We start from the raw sequence: 21,936 nt of genomic DNA on the forward strand, positions 1-21,936 counted from the left end.
CTCCTAAATCTTTCCACCAAAGCCCTTAGTTTTCCTTAGATATCATCTTTTATGGAGTAGTTTGCAAGATTAATGGTTAAATTCAAGATTCAAGCAAGAAATTTGAGGTTGAAGATGAAGTTTTCTTTCTTGTTTTTTCTCTCAATGGCTCGGCCACAAGAAGGAGAAAAAGCCAAGAATAGTCTTGGTCAAAGGACTAACTACTTGTCGGCCTAGGGTTTGAAGCTTGATCTTTTTTGTCTTTTCTTTGTCTCCAAGGTCTTATCTAAATTGGTTTTCTCTAATTCACTCTTAGCACTTCTAGTCATACAAACCTTCTTAAATAATTACCTATTTTGTCCACTAAATTTATTATGCAACTCACTAGTGGGTCCCGCTTTTATAATGCGGTACGAACTTAACATGAAATAACTTATACAAGCAAAATGATTTAAAAACTTGACTCACTTATAAAAATATCTAGGAAATTAAGGTAATAAAGTAAAGTAAAGAAAATGTATTCGAAAAAATAAAATAAAATAATATCAAATAAGAAACATTTTCGGGTCCTCATAGTTAAAGGCTAACATGGATGCATATTCTATTTTATTTAGTAGTTCAAGTGTTACTCATGCCATGTGCAACTAATTTGAATGATGCATAGAAATCAAACATCTCCCTCTTGTAATCAACTTGATGAGTTTGGTGATTACAAGTATTTCATTATCATTCATTCCTTGTCTTTTTGTTTGAGCTAGGAATCAATTCGAGGTCGAATCTTTTCTATGAAGAAGGGAATGATGGAGACTCAAGTGGCCTTGGTGTTATATGTTTGTGGCAAATGGGATGTGAGTTGCGATGTGTGTTTTGGATCATGTTCATGGCAAACTAAGTAGAAGACATGTTACATGGCTTGCGTTCATCAAGACATACCTCGGCTTGCTTCATTGTAAGCAAGTGCTTGATTTGAGGAAAAATTTCTTTCAAAAGAGGGGGAATGATATGCATCCTGTCGCTATCCAAACTAGCTGAGGATCCATTCATGAATAAGTTCTAATTCTAATTAGTCTAGTCGCAAGTACTCATGCTAACCCACGTGGCTACTTCCAATATTAGTCGAAGTGCTAATTCAAGCTCTTGTTCAATTTACTCTAGCTCATGTGGGAATTCATAAAACCATCATCGGAACTCTCAAAGTGATTGTGGGAGTGAATCTTGAGCAAGTCATCATTTCCACACTAATTGAAATTGCAGTAGGAATTGAGAAATCCATTCAAGGTGTAGTGTGTTCACTGGCAGATCCCTCACAGATCGCATCCTCATGAGCGACTCATTTCAATTTCTTCTTGTTTCAGTCTTTGCCTTCAATATGCATAACAATCCGGCCAATAATCGTGTGCATATTTGGTTTGGATAATTTTTAGGGTTTTTTTTAAAATTTTTGCTCAACATATTAAGATTTTGTTTAGTTACTTAATTGTTGGTTATTAGGAATAAATGGCCAACTATGTTAGCTATTTGGGCCACTAGATTAGTAGTTTAAATGCAATAAATGATGTAATTCATGTCCGATTCAAATTTTGTCTAGTTTAGGTTTTAGACTATAAATAGCCTTACTTTTGCTTTGTAAGAGGTTAACTTGAGATTTCCGGCAATAAAGATTGAGAGTAAAATTCTCTTGGCATTTTCCTTGAGTATTTTAGAGTTGTCCTAAGGTATTCATCTGATTTATCAATCAAGAATCACACTTGATTGTGGCATCATTCTACCCAACTTTAATTCGTTCCTATGCTATCCAAGATCAAACTAGATTTTTCACTGTCAAACTTCGATACCAACAATTCTAAATCTGGTGGCTTGTCATGTTATGTATTGTGTTTGAAATAGGGTGTAGATCGTATCATACTATCCCAACTGCTAAAGTTTCACCTCAAATGAGCGAAGTGATCAAAATGACACGATATAGTTGGAGAAAGAGAGAATAAATCAACCATCTATTGACAAAAAGTAGTAGCCTATTTTTGGTTTCTCTAAACTTATGGGCACTATGTTATTTGGTTAATTATAGCAACATGCCTAGCATCTATTTGCACTAGGCTTAAAACTTGGGGTCTAGTTGAGAGTGATAATTGTGTTCTATAGGGTAGTGCTACCGAACCAGTTTGATCACTTGTTCATTCAATGCACTTTTAGTATGAAATATGAAATAACGGCGAGGATTCAAGCTTTGTGCCTACTGTAGGGTCCAAACCGGGACCTTGATTTTGTGTTGGGTCCCGAGGAGTTCCAAACTGATTAATCGGATTACTTCTTGAGATGTCCTTCTCGAGAATCCCCAGGTCCTTTGCACTGGGAAGAGGGCCAACTGCACGACTAATTTGACTTGTGTCGGCAACTTGACACCTAATCTGTTAGGGAAGCGATATAAGGTTGCAGGTACCACAATGTAATCATGACGAATCCATTTTTTTAGATATGATTGAAAGTGGGTTCTTGCAACTATAAATATCCCCAATTCTTTCCCATTTGAGCAAATAGACAATTTCCTCTCTTTCTCTAGTATTTTTTTTTCTGAATTGTCTTACTAACTTAAGTATCAGAGATGAATCAGGAGACAAGCCCCACTTCCCTAGCTTCTTGTTCACAGGCTGAATTTCACATTGTTTCAAAAGATGGCAAAAGAGTGCTTAATATGTAAGTAAGGGTGTGAAACTTAATAATTTAACGTTTGGATCAAATTTGAGTTCTTGACTTATATATTAGGTATCTTTGATAGGCTCCCCTGAATGTTTTTCTTTAAGACACTTTATATATAATAAACAAATTTCTAAATCATTCACTTATTTGTATACTTAAGATCAAAGTTGAGTTCTTGATTTATACATTGGATCTTTTTGGTGGATTCTTTCGAGCGTTTCTCTCTGACACACTTCATATATAATAAACTAATTTCTAAATCATTTAAGAAGGATCGTGGATCGTGGCACTCATTTGTATACTTAATTCATGCGCTGGTGACGTGAAGATATAAATATTTTCAATCAGTGAACTTTATTGTCACTGTTAATTTCCATCCATGCGGGATTGTTGGTGGTCAAAGGACATGATAAGATAACCGGAATTTTCCTAACCTACGAATTCTAGCAGCTGCAAATAACACTAGAAAGATGCAATCTACTAAAAGGGAAAAATTATGATTGAGATTTTTATTATAGGATTCTAATAGCATTACAGACGCTGAAAATTTGAAAGTTTCATACATATATAAACCTCCTTAATCGTTACTTTGTTATTTACGATATTAAATACCCATCAAAGTGTTTAAAATTTAGAAGGGAATATCTAATTTGTAGGAATAAAAAAATAAGATAACAATTGTGAGAACCCTGAAAATGCATATATAAATAACATTTCGTGTGTCATTTGCACTTCTTTTATTCTTTAATAATTCCTAGTACTACTTTTACTTGTTTGCAATTAAGTACGTAAAAACACGTTTATGTGAAAATTTATATAATTTTTCTAAGTTATGAAATTCCTTGGTTTTGCTAAACTAAGTTAAGATTTTTAGAGCTAGATTAAATTTTTCGTATTAACATAAAATGTTAGATTTATATATATTGGTCAAACTAGATTTTAATAGTTTAATTAATCAAACAAGAATGGTAAGCATTAAAAGGAATCTTAATACTAATTTGTAATCAATAAATTTTAGACAAAAACGATGTAAGTATCTTAAATATTCTTAGGACATAAGAATTTCGATAACCAAAGCCTGGCAAGATTAGCGAATCATTAGGCGTTCAAATCACATTTGGGGACAATTTTTGGAGCTAAGTTTGAACCAAGGACTTAAGTGGATAATAGGAGGAGAAGTGAAAAGACTAAACTACCCTCACAACATCACACAATTACCCCACGGCCACAACCATTTCATGCAGCCAAACAACTCCTCGGACAGCATGATCAGCCACCACCCCAGCCGGCCAACCGCACCCTTCACCACTTCAACACACCACCACCCTTGCTGACCAACCGGCATCTTCACCACTGCAGTACACCATCTCTGCTAACACTCAACCATACTCAAAACCGCAGCACCACTTCACAATCCCATTCCATAACCTCTGCACACTTCCTACCTGAGATAACACTCTACTCCCACTTCGTTATCATCGCCAGAAATAGAGAGGGAGAGACCGAGCTGCAATACCTCCCATTCCTGTTCGTGAGCTAGAGGAAAGATAGGGGAGAGCTAGTGGAAGTCGTAGGAGCTGCTGACCATCCCCATCTTCGTTAACCTCAGACCATCATCCACCAGCTGCAACCAGAATCTGCTTCGTGCGTGAGAGCCGAGAGGAAGGAAAACTTTTCAAACTTTCTGTCCGAAAACTTAGCTTGCTGTGAGGTGATTTCTGAGCTCCAATTAAACTGATTAAGAGGTTGATTAAGCTTTGCATTTGACGAGTAAGCAAGGATAAGTTAGAAAATTTTAATGGACTTAAAATCTGGCCACATTCAGGGCACCGGGGATGATTTATTAAATTCTGGAAATCTTGGCTGAAAGATGTTATTATTGAACTCGATTTCTAAACTAAAAATGTTAACCAGTGGCTAAGCTACTGCATGTTAAACTTGAGCATCTAACTCCACGTATAATCCAAGGAAAAATTCGAAAAGAAACTAGGACCAAAGCTGCTGGAAATCTGGATTATACGGACTGCCGAGTAGCTGATTTAGAAATGCAGCTTTAATTTTATTTCCCTGAGGTAATCTGAGCTCATATGTGCGATTACTTAACTCTGGACATGATGTTTAAGACCATGCATGTTAATCTAAGTGTTCGGATGTTGTATTAAGAAGCTTAGGAAAAATTCTGTTTTAAGGAAAATGATTCTGCCGAGAAAATGATTTGGTAATGCAACTGTAATCCTGTTTTTCCGTGACAATCTGAACGGTCATGTGTAATTAGCTGAGTGAAACATAATGACTAGGATGTTAGGACCCTGCATGTTAATTCTATGAAGTTGATTGATGAATTAAGGCACTTAGGAAATTCTGCTTAGATGGAAAAATTTCTGCCGTGTCTGGTTAAGAATTGATTTGCTTAAATTGCCTAATTTTAACAAGCTGTGTTTATAATCCTAACTATCCAAGTGAAGATAAAATGTTTAAGGGTCTGCATGTTGAGTTATTTGATTGGACGAAGAAATTGGAAACTTGGAAAATTCTGGTTTGTGAATTGGAATTTTTTTGTGAACCGATAATCATGAATGCAGTTTGCAATCTGTTTAGACTTGATAATGTAGGTCCGTATTGGAGGTTAACCGACCGTTCACTGGATGATTAATTTGGCTAAGGCTTTGTATGCTAATTGGTGTATTCGGATGATGAGCGGAGGAACATAAGAATATTTGTTTCGAGGAAATGGAACTTCAGCAAGCTGGAGAATTTTGTGAAATTTCCGAGATCTTGAACCTGAAGTATAATTTTCAATCTGTCATATGGTGATGATTAGAGTGAATAAATGTGATTAACCAGTTAACAACATGTTAATTGAAGCTTGTATGAGGTCTAGTAGCTCGGCTAACCAAGAGAATAAAATGAAAGCAGAAAAATTGGTTCATGAATGATCATTCGAGACTAGTTGAAATAATTTCTGGATTTGTGTTAGATGAGTATAAGTGTAGCTTGAACCTGGATTTGATTTGGAAACCTTCACTAGCTAGCTACGTGATTTCAAGTCCTAATGGAGTACAAAAAAAAAAAAAAATTCTGTTTTAACCAAAAGAGAATCCTGTTTTAGAACCATTGTTTTTGCTGGAATTTCTTTGGGAAAAGCCGTGAACTTGAACTTGGAAATTTTTTTAAGTGGTTCCTGGAATTTTTTTCCTTGGGGTGTTAGGAACTTGAAATGCATGACAAAATGTGCATGTAATCTGTGAAAGCTGTTTGGCGATGAACCATTTGATACCTCGAAAGATTTAACCAAAAACTTGGATATACAACTGCTGGAAATTTTCCTTGTGATCGCCAAAGTTTGAGTTAAAATTTCCAGCTTGTTTGTGAAATTTTCTTTGAATTCATAATGGTTGAAATTGACTGGAAAATGTGGTGCTAAAATTCTATTAGTGTCGTACGGATGGTTAGACAAAAAGCCTTGTGGTTTTAAAAAGAGAAAAAGGAGTTTTTCCCCATGAGAGCAAGAGCTTCTAGATTTTCGGGACTTACTGACCAGTCTAGGTAAAATGCATATATCTTGGTGTAGGAAAGTCCGATTGAGGTGCCGTCAAGGGCATATGAAAATAGGCTCATGGACCTTTATTCTATAGAAATTTTATATTTTTCCGCCATGTATACTACTGTTCGTGACTCCTCAAAGTGGACTGTCTGGTATGAATGCCTTGTTTCCTTGTGAAACTAAAGTTGGATTTGGATTGAGATTTTAGCTTACTTGTGGTTTAAATTCTTGACTAAATTGTGGTTGGGAGTGATTGACGTTGTCAAGGGCTAATGATTGATGAAGCCCTTGGCCATTGGAATGATTTTATAAAGTATTACTGGATGATGGAAGTTAATTGCTGGAATGCCTTGGGACTTCGCTTTTATTTTATTTGCTTATGTTGGGTTTGCTGAAACCAAGTGCTAATGATTGATGAAGCCTTGGTTGACCATTTTATTTTATTCAGAAATGCAATTGCTGAAAGCTAGGGCTAATGATTGACGAAGCCCTAGTAATTTGCTATGTGATTTTTGCCATATTTTGATCCATATTATGATTTCGAAACGAAATCGGAGCGGGGGAGGTATTGTATCGACCTTGCGAACTCGAGTAGCTGCGTTCAAAATTAATCAAAAATATTTTCCAGCTAGCATTATATTATAAAACCTTATACCTAGTGTTTTGCCTAAAACTTCCCAACTCGATAATTTCCCTTAGCTCAATCTAGCCTTGATAGCTATAGTAAATAAGTTATATATAGCTTTTGGAAAATCTAAGTCTTACCTTAATTCCTTCCTTTCCTTAAGCTTTGCACTTGGATAGTTAACTACAGGAAAAGTTCCAAAATACTAGTTTTATTAATTATAGTGAAAAGCTTGGGAAACTTGCTCGGCAAGAAACCCTATTTCAGGAAAAATAGCTTTTAAGGATAATTTTCGCAAAAGCCGTAACCTTAAAGAAATGTTCAAAGTAACTTCTTAACGTGGTTATTAAGAGATTTGTCGCCTTATTTCAAGAAAATACTAGTTACCTTTTATAAGAAAAGTATTCCAAGGAAAACTAAAAGAAACAATTCTTCTACTTTCGTCAAGATTCAACCTATGGAGATTCTTAATTTCTCTAAGGGAAGTAAATAAGTAGTACATTAGGTATACCTTAATATGTATAAGCTTAACAACTGAATAGAAACTTATAGTTTAAAATTTGGTTTTTCTAGGATTTCGCGAGGGCACGGAATTCGATTCTCAACTTGATATCTGAACTCCACTCTTGGTGAGTGTCCCTGCCTGTTCTTTTCCTACTTGAATTAAGTGCTTTCTTGACTCGATATGTGATAAATTGTAAAATGAGTTTTTGATCCATCGAAGTGAGCAGTGTGTACTTTATCGCACTAGCCGTTCGAGTGGTGACTTGCGTGAATCATTTTTCTCGTGAATTCTTAAATCTAAAAGTAGTTACGTCGTTGGGTGAATCCCTCGACACTTGAATCTAACTACAATAATTCTTGAATCTAAAAGTAGTTACGTCGTTGGGTGAATCCCTCGACACTTGAATCTAACTACAAAAACGTCGTTGGGTGAATCCCTCGACCAATTCTCTACGGGTATATCTCGAGTATACGGCGTCTTTAGTCGACGTTCGGGCCCGGGACAGGGGTATGAATGGTGACGGGTTAGGATCAAAATAAGTGGATCTACATGGATTATAGGTAGTGAGAGTTGACGGAGGGTCAACTACGATAAACGGTGACCAAGCGAGGAAAATGGCTCCTGAGAGCCCCTGTATCCTACCTTGTGCTGTTATACGCTTTCCTAATTGTTAAACTTGTTTAAGTTATTACTCGTTGTTTGATTTACGTGACTGCATGATTTGGGGCACCACTGAGTTTTAACTCACCCCATGTTTATTTGTTTTCCTTACAGGAGGGGAATTTGAAAGTATTTGAGCAGCTTATATTTTCCTGTGGTTGTACTTGGACAATTTGAATGTAATTTTCGGTTTGTAATGAATTCTAAGCTAAGCGTTGTATTTTCACTTTGGATTGCCACTTGAAACTGGAAAAGTGTAATCTCTAATTTTAATACTCAATTTGTATGTTTGTATTGGTGTGGTATGTCCTTAACCTTTGCGAGCGACGAGTGAAGTTTTTTTAAGAGTCGTCGATTGGCTAATTTATATGCTGTTATCTTTGAAGCTAATGTGGGGATAGAAATTGACTTATTTCGGTAATAGCTTAGGTTATTTGTCGGAGGGTTTTAGGTTAGAATGCTTGCGTGAGTCCTGGCGAGAGCTGGGCAGACGGCCCGCCAACCCTTCGGTTCGCCTTAGGGGGAAGTGGGGTCGCCACAACAATAGGTACGGAAATTTCCCAAGACTAAATGTTATCGATCTAGATTTTTCAAAGTTATGACGTCTGTCACATTTCTATTTTCCATTTGTTAAGGTAAAAAAGCTAATTGCACTTTCTTTATCATTGAGACTGATGCAGATCGTTGACATCAAATTGCAAATATAGGTGGCACATTTCCACTGGGTTCTTAAAAAGCTGATAATCAACCTGGCATATGCACAGTAGGGTTTATTATTTTGTTGATCCGCTAACTATTTATTAGGTGCAAAATAAGTATAGTTAGATTTAGGAACAAAACATCTGAACTGATTTATCTGGTGTATACAAATGTGGGCATCTAAACCAGTTTCAAGTAAGTGGTTGGGTTTTGGCTTTGGATCCTCCATTCCACTTTGTGTACCAATCTTCATTATATTCTCTAATCTTATAAGTGAAATTACATGTGCTGGAATAAAAAGTGGTATACTGATTTTTTTTTTTCCATTTTTTGGGGAGGGGGGGGGGGGGTGACGGGGTATGCACTGGATAGTCATCTACTTACACATAAAGTGGAATAAAAAATCTCAAACTTTGGGCTTTGTGAGATTTATCGAAAGACACAGTATATATTCTTTTGGTCTTAAATCTTAGCAGGGGAGTAGATTAATCCTTCATTAGTAAAATCTTCATCATTATACAAGGATTCCACAAATTGCGAAAACATAATTTATTTTGATTTGCCAACAACAAAAGTTGGGATGTTTCTTAAGTTCTAGGTTTAAATTTCCTTGTTCTCTCTCTACTTTTTAAGTCTCATGGCTTTCCTACTGAAAAAATTGGTATTTAAGTACTAATTAAAAAATTGAAGTTCTATATATATATATATATATATATATATATATAATAAGTTTTTGGTAATTATCATATTGATAACTTACCTCTTTTGCAGGTTTTGGAATGTCTCAATCGTTTATCATCATTATTCCGGGAAAAGGACGCATTCTCACTAACGTCAAATTTTTCCTTACTCGCACATGTTACTAAATCGAGCCAGCAATTGTTATTAACGTCTGTTTATGCACTTCTCAGGCAGTACTCCACAAACTATCACTCAAAATTAGATGAATGTTTGTTGCGCAACCGAGTACTTAAGCCTTGCGGCATTATCAATGAGATTTCAGCGACCCCGTTTAAATCTTGCATAAGTTCTGAGATACTTTGAAGAGGTGGCGGGGGAGGGGGTGCGGGAGGAGAGGGGAGGAGGGAGAGGGTGACGAGGGGCAGAGAGAAAAATGCAAAAAAAAAAAAATAATTGTTTCTGCTGTTGGCTGCTGCAACTTCCGGCAAGGGGGAGGGGAGGAAGGGGGGAGGGGGAAGGGAGAAGAAGAAGAGAGGAAATAAAGAAAGAAAAAGAAAAAGAAAGAAAGAAAGAAAGAAAAGGTTTTCCATCTACCAAATTTTTCTTACAACTTTTATAGTAAATTACAGTAAAATTTTAAAAAAACACCCAAAACATTCATTTGTTAAACCGAGCCATTAGTCATGTTAAAGGTAGAAACTAGGATTTCAACTGAAGATAACACACCCCCCAAAAAAAGGGACCAAAAATTGAATGTCCACAACTTACCTTCTGATTAGCCTATGAGATAAATTAATAAGATTATTCTTCTCACAAACACAATTTATTCTTCTCACAAACACCTTTTGATTAGCCTCATTTGCTTCTTTTTATGAGTAGCATAAAAAGACTATAATTAGGATATCTACTTTTATATTGGCCAAATTCGCTGGAGGAAAGAATTAAGCAAACAAACGAAAACCATGAGAACTTAGGAAGAATTATATTAGACAAGTAACGGAAATATACCACTAATTATAATTACTTTGGAACAGCCATAATTTAAGAGGGGAAGGAGAAAGATACCATCCAGATTCAAAAATAAATGAGTAACAATAATAATAGTCCATTTGACAATTAGAACTTTAAATTTTTCTCACGCCTACAGACATCAATCATAGCATACAAATTTCTCGTTGACATTTAATCAAACATTTTATATGCATACCCAAATTAACGACATTTAATATAAACGCCTACACACTACAAAGTTTCACAGAAAGGGTCTAAGTTATTTCCTAGATGTTTCATATGGCTACGAAGCTTACAGCCCAAATGAGTTGATTGATAAGCACCACAAACTAAAAACAAGCAGACAATCAAATACACTATGTAGATTCATACTTATTCACTCAACCTATTATTTTACCGGCAGACAATCACAAGCACAACCAACATTTCCAGCACCAATATTGCAATAAAATCTTCAAATTCTCAGCCCTAATTTTGCAAGATAATCTTGACAAATGAATCAAATAAAAGATAAATAAATTAGAGCAATAAAATCAAACGATTTTCAATAAAACATGATGGTATAATCTCTTGGCTGCTTTTCATCTACTCTTTGGTCGACTACCACCACTGTTAAATCCTAATAAAAATCTCAACCCTTTTGTTTGGTCAGCATGCCGCAGCACCCAAAATCGATCGATAAGGAGAGAGGGAAAGTGTGGACTAAAGAGGAAAATTTTACCAGGGAAAAAATTAGTTCATTTGTGACAAAACAAAGTGTGGACCAAAGAGGAAAATTTTGCCAGATAAAAGATTTCAATGGTAACGTGAGCAGAGAATGAGATGAAGGCAGGTGACTTTAGCGAGGCAGGTGACAACCCAAAAATGGGTGATTTTTTAAAGTATTTTACTTAAAAATACAAATATTTTACTTTTAGTATTAGTAAGTTTAATTTAAAAAAATAACCTCTGTCAAATTATAAGTGAATTACATTATTCAAAGTGTAAATTTCTAGTTATAACTAAAATTTACTATTTCAAACATATACTTACTATTTTTAATTAAAAACTTATTAATGTTAATATTAATTATTTTAATACAATATTTAAAAAGACGCTAAAAAATTTGATTTGTCAACAAAATTAATAGAAACCTACAATAGTAGGTTATCCTAATATCGTTACCATAATTGTAGGCATTATAGCATTGTCCTTGACACTTGTTTGAATTTTGCGGATACCTATCCTAAATTACAAGTCGGGTTATCCACGTATTAGTGTACAAAAATTCTCAAAACGTACTATATCTAGTCCAATGAATTTTTTTTCTTCTTTCATCTTTTAAGTGGTAACTTTACATTCCTAAAAATCAAATCAATAAAATTTGATTTTAACTTAGATTTTAATCACTTTCTACCTGAATACATCATGTGATTCACATATGATCATTTTACTAAGGGCAAAAAATTTAGATTCCATTTGTAGTTAAACAAATAATCCAGTCCATGTTCATTTTATCCCTACAAAAGTAAGATTTGACCCAAAACAATATTCATTATTTTTTTTCTTAAAAAAAGTGAGATATGACCAAATCTATATTCATTTTCATCACTAAAAAAGTGGGATCTAACATTTTTTGTATATAAAAATGGATGCATGTGGATCATGTGATGATTTCAGAAAAAAGTGATCAAAAACTTAGGTTGGGACTAAATACTGCTGACTTCAATTTGGAAGGGATGAAAAGTTAACATCTTAAAACTGAAAGGCGAAAAAATTCATTTAGCAAAATGTGAGCAACGTTTTGAACAATTTTTCCAATTTTTAATATTTATTCACAATTATTCTTTGCAATGAAAAACATATTTTGATATCTCATTAATTTAACATTTGACTTCACTAAGTTATGTTCAAATAAGAATATTTTTCAAGTTTTGCATCATAAACACCTATTCTGACTATCATTTTGTATTTTCAAGCTTTCAACTATATTTTTATTTCACATATATTACATCAAAAAAGATTATATGATGTCATTCCAAATAATTTTTTCAAAGAATCTCCTATCCAAACACACGGATTATGATTATGATTTGATTAGCAATCTACATTGCTTTTAACTGCAAAGATTTTAACACAAGGAAATAGTGCAAGGTTGTTTGATCAGAAGAAGAGTTTCTTTGAGAGAAGAAGTAGCACAATTGTTGCATCTTTACCTATTGGGAGAAAATATACAACAGATTAATTATTTGAATGTGTTTAATCTTTTACAATCTAACTTTAGTTGAGATGTTTCACAAAATTAAAGTTTAGAAATTACAAGTAGATAAAATATTTTATTATTTCAAGTGATAAGCATTTTTTTAAAATGTCAAATTTCATTGCTCGCATGAATTTTGACATTATATTTTTTTCTTTTTTTTTTTCACTTAGAAGTATCCCAACTTTTCGGCCAAACTAATCCCCTAAAACTATGTAGAGCCTTGCTCTAAGGATACACAACGATGCAGCAAGATCGATCACGGGACCTTCTGATAATTACCGGACTATGGAACTAGTTGGACTACCCGTGGGGTCCATGAATTTGACATTATGTGCATTGTTCTTTTTTTTTTGGTGTGCGATTCCTGAACACCCGTGATTAGGAAACTTGCTTGACTCTTAAGCGTGTTAGCTACTAGTTTTCAGTTCTCAATACTTCATCTCTCTCTTTCTCTCTTGTAAGGTTTTGAATATTCGTTGAATAAAAATAAATATATAATTAATTAATTAAAGAAACGATATTATTCAGTTATTTCCAGTTTTATTGCTGATCTATTCACTCAAGTGTTGGTTCTTTTAAGGATTTTGATTAGTTTGATTCTATATACTGGCAGCCAGTGTCTTGAATGCCTTTTTTAGTTTCTTTCTTTCTTTTTAAACTTGTATAAATTTTGTTTCCATAGCAAATGTAGGATTAGTCATGAGATCGAAGCTTGATTCCTTGACTTGTAATGATTTTAGTTGCACGTCTTATAAGATATAAGCTATTCAATTAATTTTTCACCAAGGGAATCTATTAAGCAATTTTGAAGAAGCAGAGTATATTCTTGTCCATAACCAAAACTTTTTATTTTCCGTAATTTTCTTTTAGCTAAGAATGTAAGAAATCATAGTTAGCGTAAAGAGAACCTGATGCTGGTTGGGTGGTGCAATTTAGTTTGAAGGAGGAGTTTTTCTTATTGTTTCTGAAAACTTGTCTTAATTACATTTTATCTCTTTTGGTTTAGTGTTTTATGACAAAACCCATTCACTATTTGGATTGAAGTGTCAATGTGACAGAAATGGTCTTCTGCAACCAAACTATTTGAAATGTCGAGATTACCTTTACTTAGAAAATAAAATAATTAAAGTAGCCAAGATATATAAATATAATATGCATAACATTTTAGTCCCTTATGATTTAATGCTTTATTACATAACTCCCTTATAGTTTTGAAGATCTATACATAATCCTCCTATAGTTAACAGATAATTTTCATCTTAACGTACGAGCACTTTCCACATTTTAATTGACACCATTATGGAATACAAATTCCATCAATTTGATATTTTAATTCAAATTATTAGGAGATTACGTAAAACTATTGAAACCATAAAAGGGTTATGTGAAAAAACTCTAAACCATAGCAGAATAACTACTTTCATGTATCAATATGGATATGGGCTTGTGCAATTGCAGGATTACCGGTTGAAGTTAAATAATAGCCCAAATCAGGCCATGACCAAAGGTCCTTCAAACTTTTTTTTTTAATTTATTTTTTAAGAAAAAGGAGAAATTTTGAAATTTGTAGTATGACAAATTGACCATAGAAGTAGATAAGACTTGAATATGTGTGCAGTGACTTCACCTGCACTTGACGGGTCAAGATCGTTCATCTCTTATTCAAAAGACTAATAAATCTAGAATCCACGCACTTTCATTTGAATACGATGAAGACGTGCAGTAAACAGGACAAAATACACAGAACCACGCACTTCTATTAAAAGCTAGGTAGACACTAGAAAGCCTAACTTTCCAATTTCATCTTCAATCGAGTGATTGAAGCAAATACATAACCAGAAGATCAACGAAATGAAGAAAGCAGAGCTGGTTTTCATTCCTTCACCAGGGATGGGTCACCTGGTATCAACTGTTGAACTAGCAAAGCTTCTTATTGATCGTGGTGAACAATTATCGATCACAGTTCTGATTATGAAGCTGCCTTTCGATAAAAAGGTGAGTAGCTACACAAGTATGCTGTCAGAGTCTTCAGATTCACGCATAAGGTTTCTTGATCTCAAACCAGGAGAGTCTTCTTCGCAATCGACATTTTCTAGTGCGTTTCTTTATCATTTTATCGACAACCACAAAAGTAGTGTAAGGGATATTCTTGCTGAAATGACTAATTCTGCCTCATCTGATCTCGCTGGAGTTGTCATTGACATGTTTTGCACCTCCATGATTGATGTAGCCAATGAATTTGGGGTTCCCTCGTATATATTCTATACATCTGGTGCTGCAATGCTTGGCCTTGTATTGCATATGCAGAGTCTGAGAGCTGATTTTAATGAAGATGTGACTAATTACAAGAATTCAGATGTTGAGTTAGCTATTCCAACTTATATTAATCCTGTTCCAGCTAAAGTTCTACCTTCCGTAATCTTTGACAAGGATGGAGGTTGCGACATGTTTCTCAACCAAGCCAAAAGATACAAGGAGACCAAGGGAATCATCATTAACACTTTCCTCGAGTTAGAATCCCACGCAGTAAAGGCTTTATCCAACGATAAAACTATCCCACCGGTCTATGCAGTCGGGCCTGTGTTGAATCTTAAGGGAAGTGTTGTTTTGTCAGAGCCGCAAGCTTTGACTTGTGGCATAATTTTTCATTTCCTTCTCATCCCACATCGGAGCCTGCTGAAGAGAAGCCGGCTACTCGAGGCCTATAAATAGAAGGGTCCATTGAAGGATTTAACTTGCACCACTTAAGAGAGTTATATGGGCTATTAGCTTCTTGAGTCATTTAGCCCATTTAGTCAAATATTTTAGGCTCTCTTATTTTGAGTTTAGGAATATTTTCTAAACTCTTTTGTAAGTGCCTATTGGCCTAGGAACCACTTTCCTACGGTCTTTTGTATTTCTTCTTCATAGTAGAAATATTGCTCCTCCCTCGCCCGTGGACGTAGGTCAATTTGACCAAACCACGTAAATCTTTTGTGTCTTTTATTTGCTTTGTTATCCGTCTTTATATGGTCGGTTTTACCGCCTAATTATTATATGGCTGGTATCTACCGCCTATCTATTATATGGTCGGTTATACCGCCTACTTTGTGCTAACTTGAGTTTGTCTATTCCTGGCCCGGTCCTAACAAACTGGTATCAGAGCTGGTTGTTATATTTTGCAAGACAGGTTCATCTGGTGGGGCCCGTTCATCTGGTGGGGTCCGTCCATCCTGTGGGGCCCACTCATCCTGTGGGGTCCGTTCATCCGTGGGGTCCGCTCATCCCGTGGGGCCCGCTTATCTCGTGGGGTCCGCTCACCCTGTGGGGCCCGCTCACGAGACTTGCATATTTGTTTGGCCAGTTTTTTTTGAGACAAACTTCACGTTACAGATTTTGTGGCAACAATGACGATAACAAAGACGGTTGTCGAGAAATTCGACAGGAATGTCAACTTCGGAATGTGGCAGCTCAAGATGGAGGCCATTCTTGTTCAAGACGTAGTTGATCTAGCGATTCACGGAATCGAGAACAAACCAGAAGATGTAAAGGATGCAGATTTCGCAGATATGGATAAGAAGGCCAGATCCAGCATAATCTTAAATCTCTCCGATGAGGTATTGCGTGAGGTAGCAACGGAGACTTCGGCCAAGGCTATGTGGGATAAATTGAAAGCCTTGTATATGAAGAAGACAGTCGAGAATCGGCTATATTTGAAGCAGAGTTTGTACATGCTTCGGATGTCTGAAGGTACATCTATACTCTCCCATCTTGATAAATTTGATTCCATTATTATGGATTTGGGGAATATAGATTCGAAAATTGATGATGAAGATCAAGCCCTATTACTTTTGTGTTCCCTTCCCCAGTCTTTTAAGCATTTCCGCGATACTATGATTTATGGAAAGGAAACAATTTTGTATCGGGAAATTAAATCTGCATTAAAATCTAAAGAGCAGATAGATAGGGACATTACTGGGGAAACTAGTGGGAGTCAAGCCGATGGCTTGTTTGTTCGGGGTAGATCTGAAAAGAGAAACACAGAAAATAGAAGTAGATCCAAGTCCAGACATAAAAATGTGGTGTGCAATTATTGTAAAAAGAAGGGCCATGTTATTTCTGATTGCTTTAAATTGAAAAATAAAGAAAAGCAAAAAGGGAAATTTGTTGAGAAAAATACTGAATCCGCTGAAGCTAGTATAGCAGCTGATGAGAATGATGGAACTATTTTCTGTGCAACGGAAAATAATTTTAGGTCTAACAATGAGTGGATTTTAGATTCGGGTTGTTCGTATCATATGTGTCCCAACAGGGACTGGTTTTCAACATATGAATCAACTGAAGGTGGAGTTGTCTTAATGGGCAACAACGCTGTTTGTAAAGTTGTTGGCAAAGGCACAATCCGGATTAAAATGTACGATGGTATTGTGAGGACGCTCACAGATGTTAGACATGTTCCAGATTTGAAGAAAAATCTCATCTCTTTGGGCACTCTTGAGTCTATAGGGTGCAGGTATTCAGGTGGAGACGGAGTTCTCAAAATCACTCGAGGTGCTCTTGTTGTTATGAAGGCACACAGATCTGGTACTTTATATATTTTGCAGGGATCTACTGTTACAGGTGCTGCTGCTGTTTCTACATCAACTTTGTCTGATTCTGATTTTACCAAATTATGGCACATGAGATTGGGGCACATGAGCGAGAAGGGCTTATCTATTTTATGCAAACGAGGTCTTCTTGGTAGTCAAAGTATTGGAAAGATGGGACTCTGTGAACATTGCATTTTTGGAAAGCAGAAGAAAGTTAGCTTCCAGTTGCCGGCAGTTCACAGGACAAAAGGAACTTTGGACTACATTCATTCAGACCTCTGGGGGCCTTCTCGTGCTTCTTCTAAAGGAGGTGCCAGGTACATGTTGACTTTCATTGATGATTATTCAAGGAAAGTTTGGGTATATTTTCTTAAGCATAAAAATGATGTTTTCCTAACTTTCAAGCAATGGAAAGTTTTGATTGAGAAGCAAACAGGAAAACACATTAAGCGGTTGAGAACAGATAATGGCATGGAATTTTGTGGAGGTGAGTTCAATGAGTTCTGCAAGAATGAAGGAATTGTTCGGCATCACACCGTCAGGATGACGCCTCAACAAAATGGTGTGGCTGAACATATGAACAGAACTCTTTTGGAGAGAGCAAGATGTATGATCTCCAATGCAGGGTTGACAAACGACTTTTGGGCAGAGGCGATCAATATGGCCTGTTATATTGTCAACCGTTCTCCTTCTGCATCTCTTGATTTCAAAACTCCTGAGGAAGTTTGGTCAGGTACTCCTGCTGATTACTACAATTTAAAAGTTTTTGGGTGTCCAGCATACATGCACGTGAATGATGGAAAATTGGAGCCTAGGGCTAAAAAGTGCATTTTTCTTGGGTATGCTTCTGGGGTGAAAGGATACAGATTATGGTGTCCTGATCCCAAATCTCCAAAATTTGTGATCAGTAGAGATGTTACTTTTGATGAATTGTCTATGTTATCTTCTAAGAAGGAGTCTTCCAGTCCTTGTACTACTGATAGTACACAGAAGCAGGTGGAGCTTGATATTGGCAGTTCTGGTCCTTCTCAGACCAAATCTTCTATTCAAATGCCAGTAGATACACCTGAATCTACTGTTGAAGATAGTTCTGAAGAAGAAGAGTATTCCATAGCCAGAGATAGAGCAAGGAGAGACATTCGACCACCACAAAGATATGCAAATTTAGTTGCATATGCTTTGTCTATTGCAGAAGAAACTGATGCAGTTGGTGAGCCTTCCACCTATTCAGAAGCAGTTTCTTGTGATGATTCTGCAAAGTGGTTGATTGCGATGAATGAAGAAACTGAATCTCTTCATCGTAATGAAACTTGGGTTCTTGTAAAGCCGCCGTCAGCTAAGAAAATTGTCGGTTGCAAGTGGGTCTTCAAGAAGAAGGAAGGTATTCCAGGGGTTGAAGATGCAAGGTATAAAGCACGATTAGTTGCAAAGGGCTATAGTCAGGTACAAGGTGTTGATTTTAATGATGTGTTTTCACCTGTTGTTAAACATAGCTCTATTCGTGTTTTACTTGCTTTAGTTGCCATGTATGATTTGGAGTTAGAGCAGCTTGATGTTAAGACAGCTTTCTTACATGGCGAACTTGAAGAACAAATTTATATGAAACAACCCCAGGGTTTTGAAATTGAAGGTAAGGAAGACCATGTTTGCTTATTGAAGAAATCCTTATATGGATTGAAGCAGTCTCCAAGACAATGGTATAAAAGGTTTGATTCCTTTATGTTGGGTCATGGTTATTTGAGGAGCATGTATGATAGTTGTGTTTACTTCCGGAAGTTAAATGATGGTTCTTTCATTTATTTGCTGCTTTATGTTGATGACATGCTCATTGCTGCCAAGAATTTGTCAGAAATTCACACTTTGAAACTGCAGTTAAATAGTGAATTTGAAATGAAAGATTTGGGAGCAGCTAAGAAAATTCTTGGCATGGATATCAAAAGAGATCGAGGAGTAGGGAAGTTGTTCTTGACCCAGAAAAATTATCTTGAGAAAGTTTTGGAGCGTTTTGGCATGAAAGATGCTAAACCAGTATCTACTCCTCTTGCTAGCCATTTTCGGCTATCTGCTGCTCAATCACCAAAATCAGATGAAGAGGAAGATTATATGGCACGGGTTCCTTATTCCAGTGCAGTCGGCAGTATTATGTATGCAATGGTTTGTACTCGTCCAGATATTGCACAGGCAGTCAGTGTTGTTAGCAGATATATGTCTTGCCCTGGTAAAGCACATTGGCAAGCTGTGAAGTGGATTCTCAGATACTTGCGAGGTACTTCAAATGCATGTTTGGAGTTTGGAAGAAATAATAACACTTTGGTTGGTTTTGTAGACTCAGACTACGCTGGGGATCTTGACAGGAGAAGATCACTTTCAGGCTATGTATTTTGCATTGGCGGTTGTGCTGTTAGTTGGAAAGCTACTCTACAACCTGTCGTAGCTTTGTCTACTACTGAAGCAAAATATATGGCTGTGACCGAGGCAATCAAAGAAGCCTTGTGGTTGAAGAGTTTATTTAGCGAACTAAGTCTATATCAAGGTGTTACTGATATTCACTGTGATAGTCAAAGTGCCATACACTTGACTAAAGATCAGATGTATCATGAGAGGACGAAACATATTGATGTGAAGTATCACTTCATTCGGGATATCATTGCTGAGGGAAAAGTCCTTATTCAGAAAATCAATACTAAGGACAATCCAGCCGATATGTTTACGAAACCTCTTCCAGTTTACAAGTTCAAGCAGTGCTTGGATTTGGTTGGTGTTCATTATTGGTGATTTAAGCCCATTGGGGCTTATGTGAAGAAGGTGGAGCAGTTTTTGGGTGGAATCCAAAATTATGCCAAGGTGGAGATTTGTTGTTTTGTCAGAGCCGCAAGCTTTGACTTGTGGCATAATTTTTCATTTCCTTCTCATCCCACATCGGAGCCTGCTGAAGAGAAGCCGGCTACTCGAGGCCTATAAATAGAAGGGTCCATTGAAGGATTTAACTTGCACCACTTAAGAGAGTTATATGGGCTATTAGCTTCTTGAGTCATTTAGCCCATTTAGTCAAATATTTTAGGCTCTCTTATTTTGAGTTTAGGAATATTTTCTAAACTCTTTTGTAAGTGCCTATTGGCCTAGGAACCACTTTCCTACGGTCTTTTGTATTTCTTCTTCATAGTAGAAATATTGCTCCTCCCTCGCCCGTGGACGTAGGTCAATTTGACCGAACCACGTAAATCTTTTGTGTCTTTTATTTGCTTTGTTATCCGTCTTTATATGGTCGGTTTTACCGCCTAATTATTATATGGCTGGTATCTACCGCCTATCTATTATATGGTCGGTTATACCGCCTACTTTGTGCTAACTTGAGTTTGTCTATTCCTGGCCCGGTCCTAACAGGAAGCAATGGTCCAAACCAAGACACTGAGATGATCATGAAATGGCTTGATAATCAGCCTGTTTCTTCTGTCGTGTTCCTTTGCTTTGGTAGTGCAGGATCTTTTGATGGTGAACAAGTGAAGGAAATTGCTCATGCACTCCAGCGTAGTGGAGTTCGATTCTTGTGGTCTTTGAGAAGGCCTCCACCTAAAGGAAAGTTTCAGTTTCCAGGTGATTATGAGGACCCGGAAGAAGTCCTGCCAGAGGGGTTCTTGCGGGGAACTGCAGAGGTGGGAAAAGTCATTGGATGGGCACCACAGGTGGCAGTACTATCCCATCGTGCTGTGGGAGGATTCGTCTCTCACTGTGGCTGGAACTCAACGCTGGAGAGCTTTTGGTGCGGCGTTCCAATGGCAACTTGGCCACTCTATGCCGAGCAGCAGACGAATGCCTTCCTAATGGTGAAGGACTTGGGGATGGCTGTGGAGATTAAGATGGATTTCAGAAAAGATTTTCTAATGGAGGCTCACGAGATTGTCAGGGCAGTTGTGATTGAAAATGGGATTAAACAGCTCATGGAGTCTGAGAGTGAATTCAGAAATAAGGTGAAGGAAATGAAAGAGAAGAGCAGGATGGCTCTCCATGGAGGAGGATCATCCTCTGATTCCTTGAGACGTTTTCTGGACGACATAATGGATAACGTTCCAAAATTACATTAATTTTTTTTTTTTTTTGCACTCAGAGCTGAAGATCAACTATGACTGAGCCTATGAACTCTGCATAGCAATGTTTAGCAAGTCATTTTTCTTTCGTATTTTTTTTTCTGTATTTTTGTTCATGTGCAGTACCTTTTGATTTCCTGAAATAAAACAGATTTGTCACAAAGCTCAATTAAAATATTATCAGTCAGTCAAATTTCAGGAAAAAAAAAACAAGAGAGAGGCAAAAGGAAAAAGAACTACTAAAAAGTCCATAAGGAGTTTTTATTGGGGAGAGGTGAAGGTAGCGACAGGAAAAAAAAAATTGTACAAGTTTCTCAGCCATGGCTTATATCTCAATTCGCCACATCCAAGAGTAAGATGTACTTTGATTGGCAACAACAAAGGGAAATGATAGGATGATATGAGACTGGACACAGGAAAGGACTTTCATCTGGTTCAATGCGGTTGTTTTGTTTGCTGCAATATTTGTTGTATAATCATATTATATTGTTATATTCGTATAAAATTTGATGTATAAAAAAAATAAAATATTTTATATATGTTTGATAAAATAATATAATGTAGTTATACACCACAAGCTATAACATATGGAATAACCAGATAGTATATAATAATAACCTGATGGAACCGGACACAACTT

The 21,936-nt window shown here is 36.3% G+C and overlaps 1 protein-coding gene across 2 annotated transcripts; it reads left to right on the forward strand.

The window, feature by feature from the left end:
* The first annotated feature begins 14,491 nt into the window (after nucleotides 1-14,491).
* On the forward strand, nucleotides 14,492-21,440 carry LOC113772295 (anthocyanidin 3-O-glucosyltransferase 2-like). 2 transcript variants are annotated; one of them, XM_027316884.1, is made up of 2 exons: nucleotides 14,492-15,252; nucleotides 20,600-21,440. In XM_027316884.1, the coding sequence occupies exons 1-2, from the start codon at nucleotides 14,495-14,497 to the stop codon at nucleotides 21,291-21,293; spliced, it is 1,452 nt and encodes a 483-aa protein (XP_027172685.1). In that variant the 5' UTR covers nucleotides 14,492-14,494; the 3' UTR covers nucleotides 21,294-21,440. The 2 variants fall into 2 exon arrangements, with proteins under 2 accessions (XP_027172685.1, XP_027172684.1); XM_027316883.1 differs by having other exon boundaries at nucleotides 14,495-15,242; nucleotides 20,596-21,440.
* The last annotated feature ends 496 nt before the right edge of the window (nucleotides 21,441-21,936 follow it).

This window comes from Coffea eugenioides, chromosome 5, assembly GCF_003713205.1.
Source record: "Coffea eugenioides isolate CCC68of chromosome 5, Ceug_1.0, whole genome shotgun sequence".
NCBI classification, from domain to species: Eukaryota; Viridiplantae; Streptophyta; class Magnoliopsida; order Gentianales; family Rubiaceae; genus Coffea; species Coffea eugenioides.

What these genes read in the sequence shown, in the direction of transcription:
- LOC113772295 (XM_027316884.1), top strand. Translation starts at nt 14,495, where the DNA reads ATGAAGAAAGCAGAGCTGGTTTTCATTCCTTCACCAGGGATGGGTCAC. An exon ending in CTTAAGGGAAGTGTTGTTTT is followed by an intron (nt 15,253 to 20,599) that starts GTCAGAGCCGCA and finishes CCTAACAGGAAG; the next exon opens with CAATGGTCCAAACCAAGACA.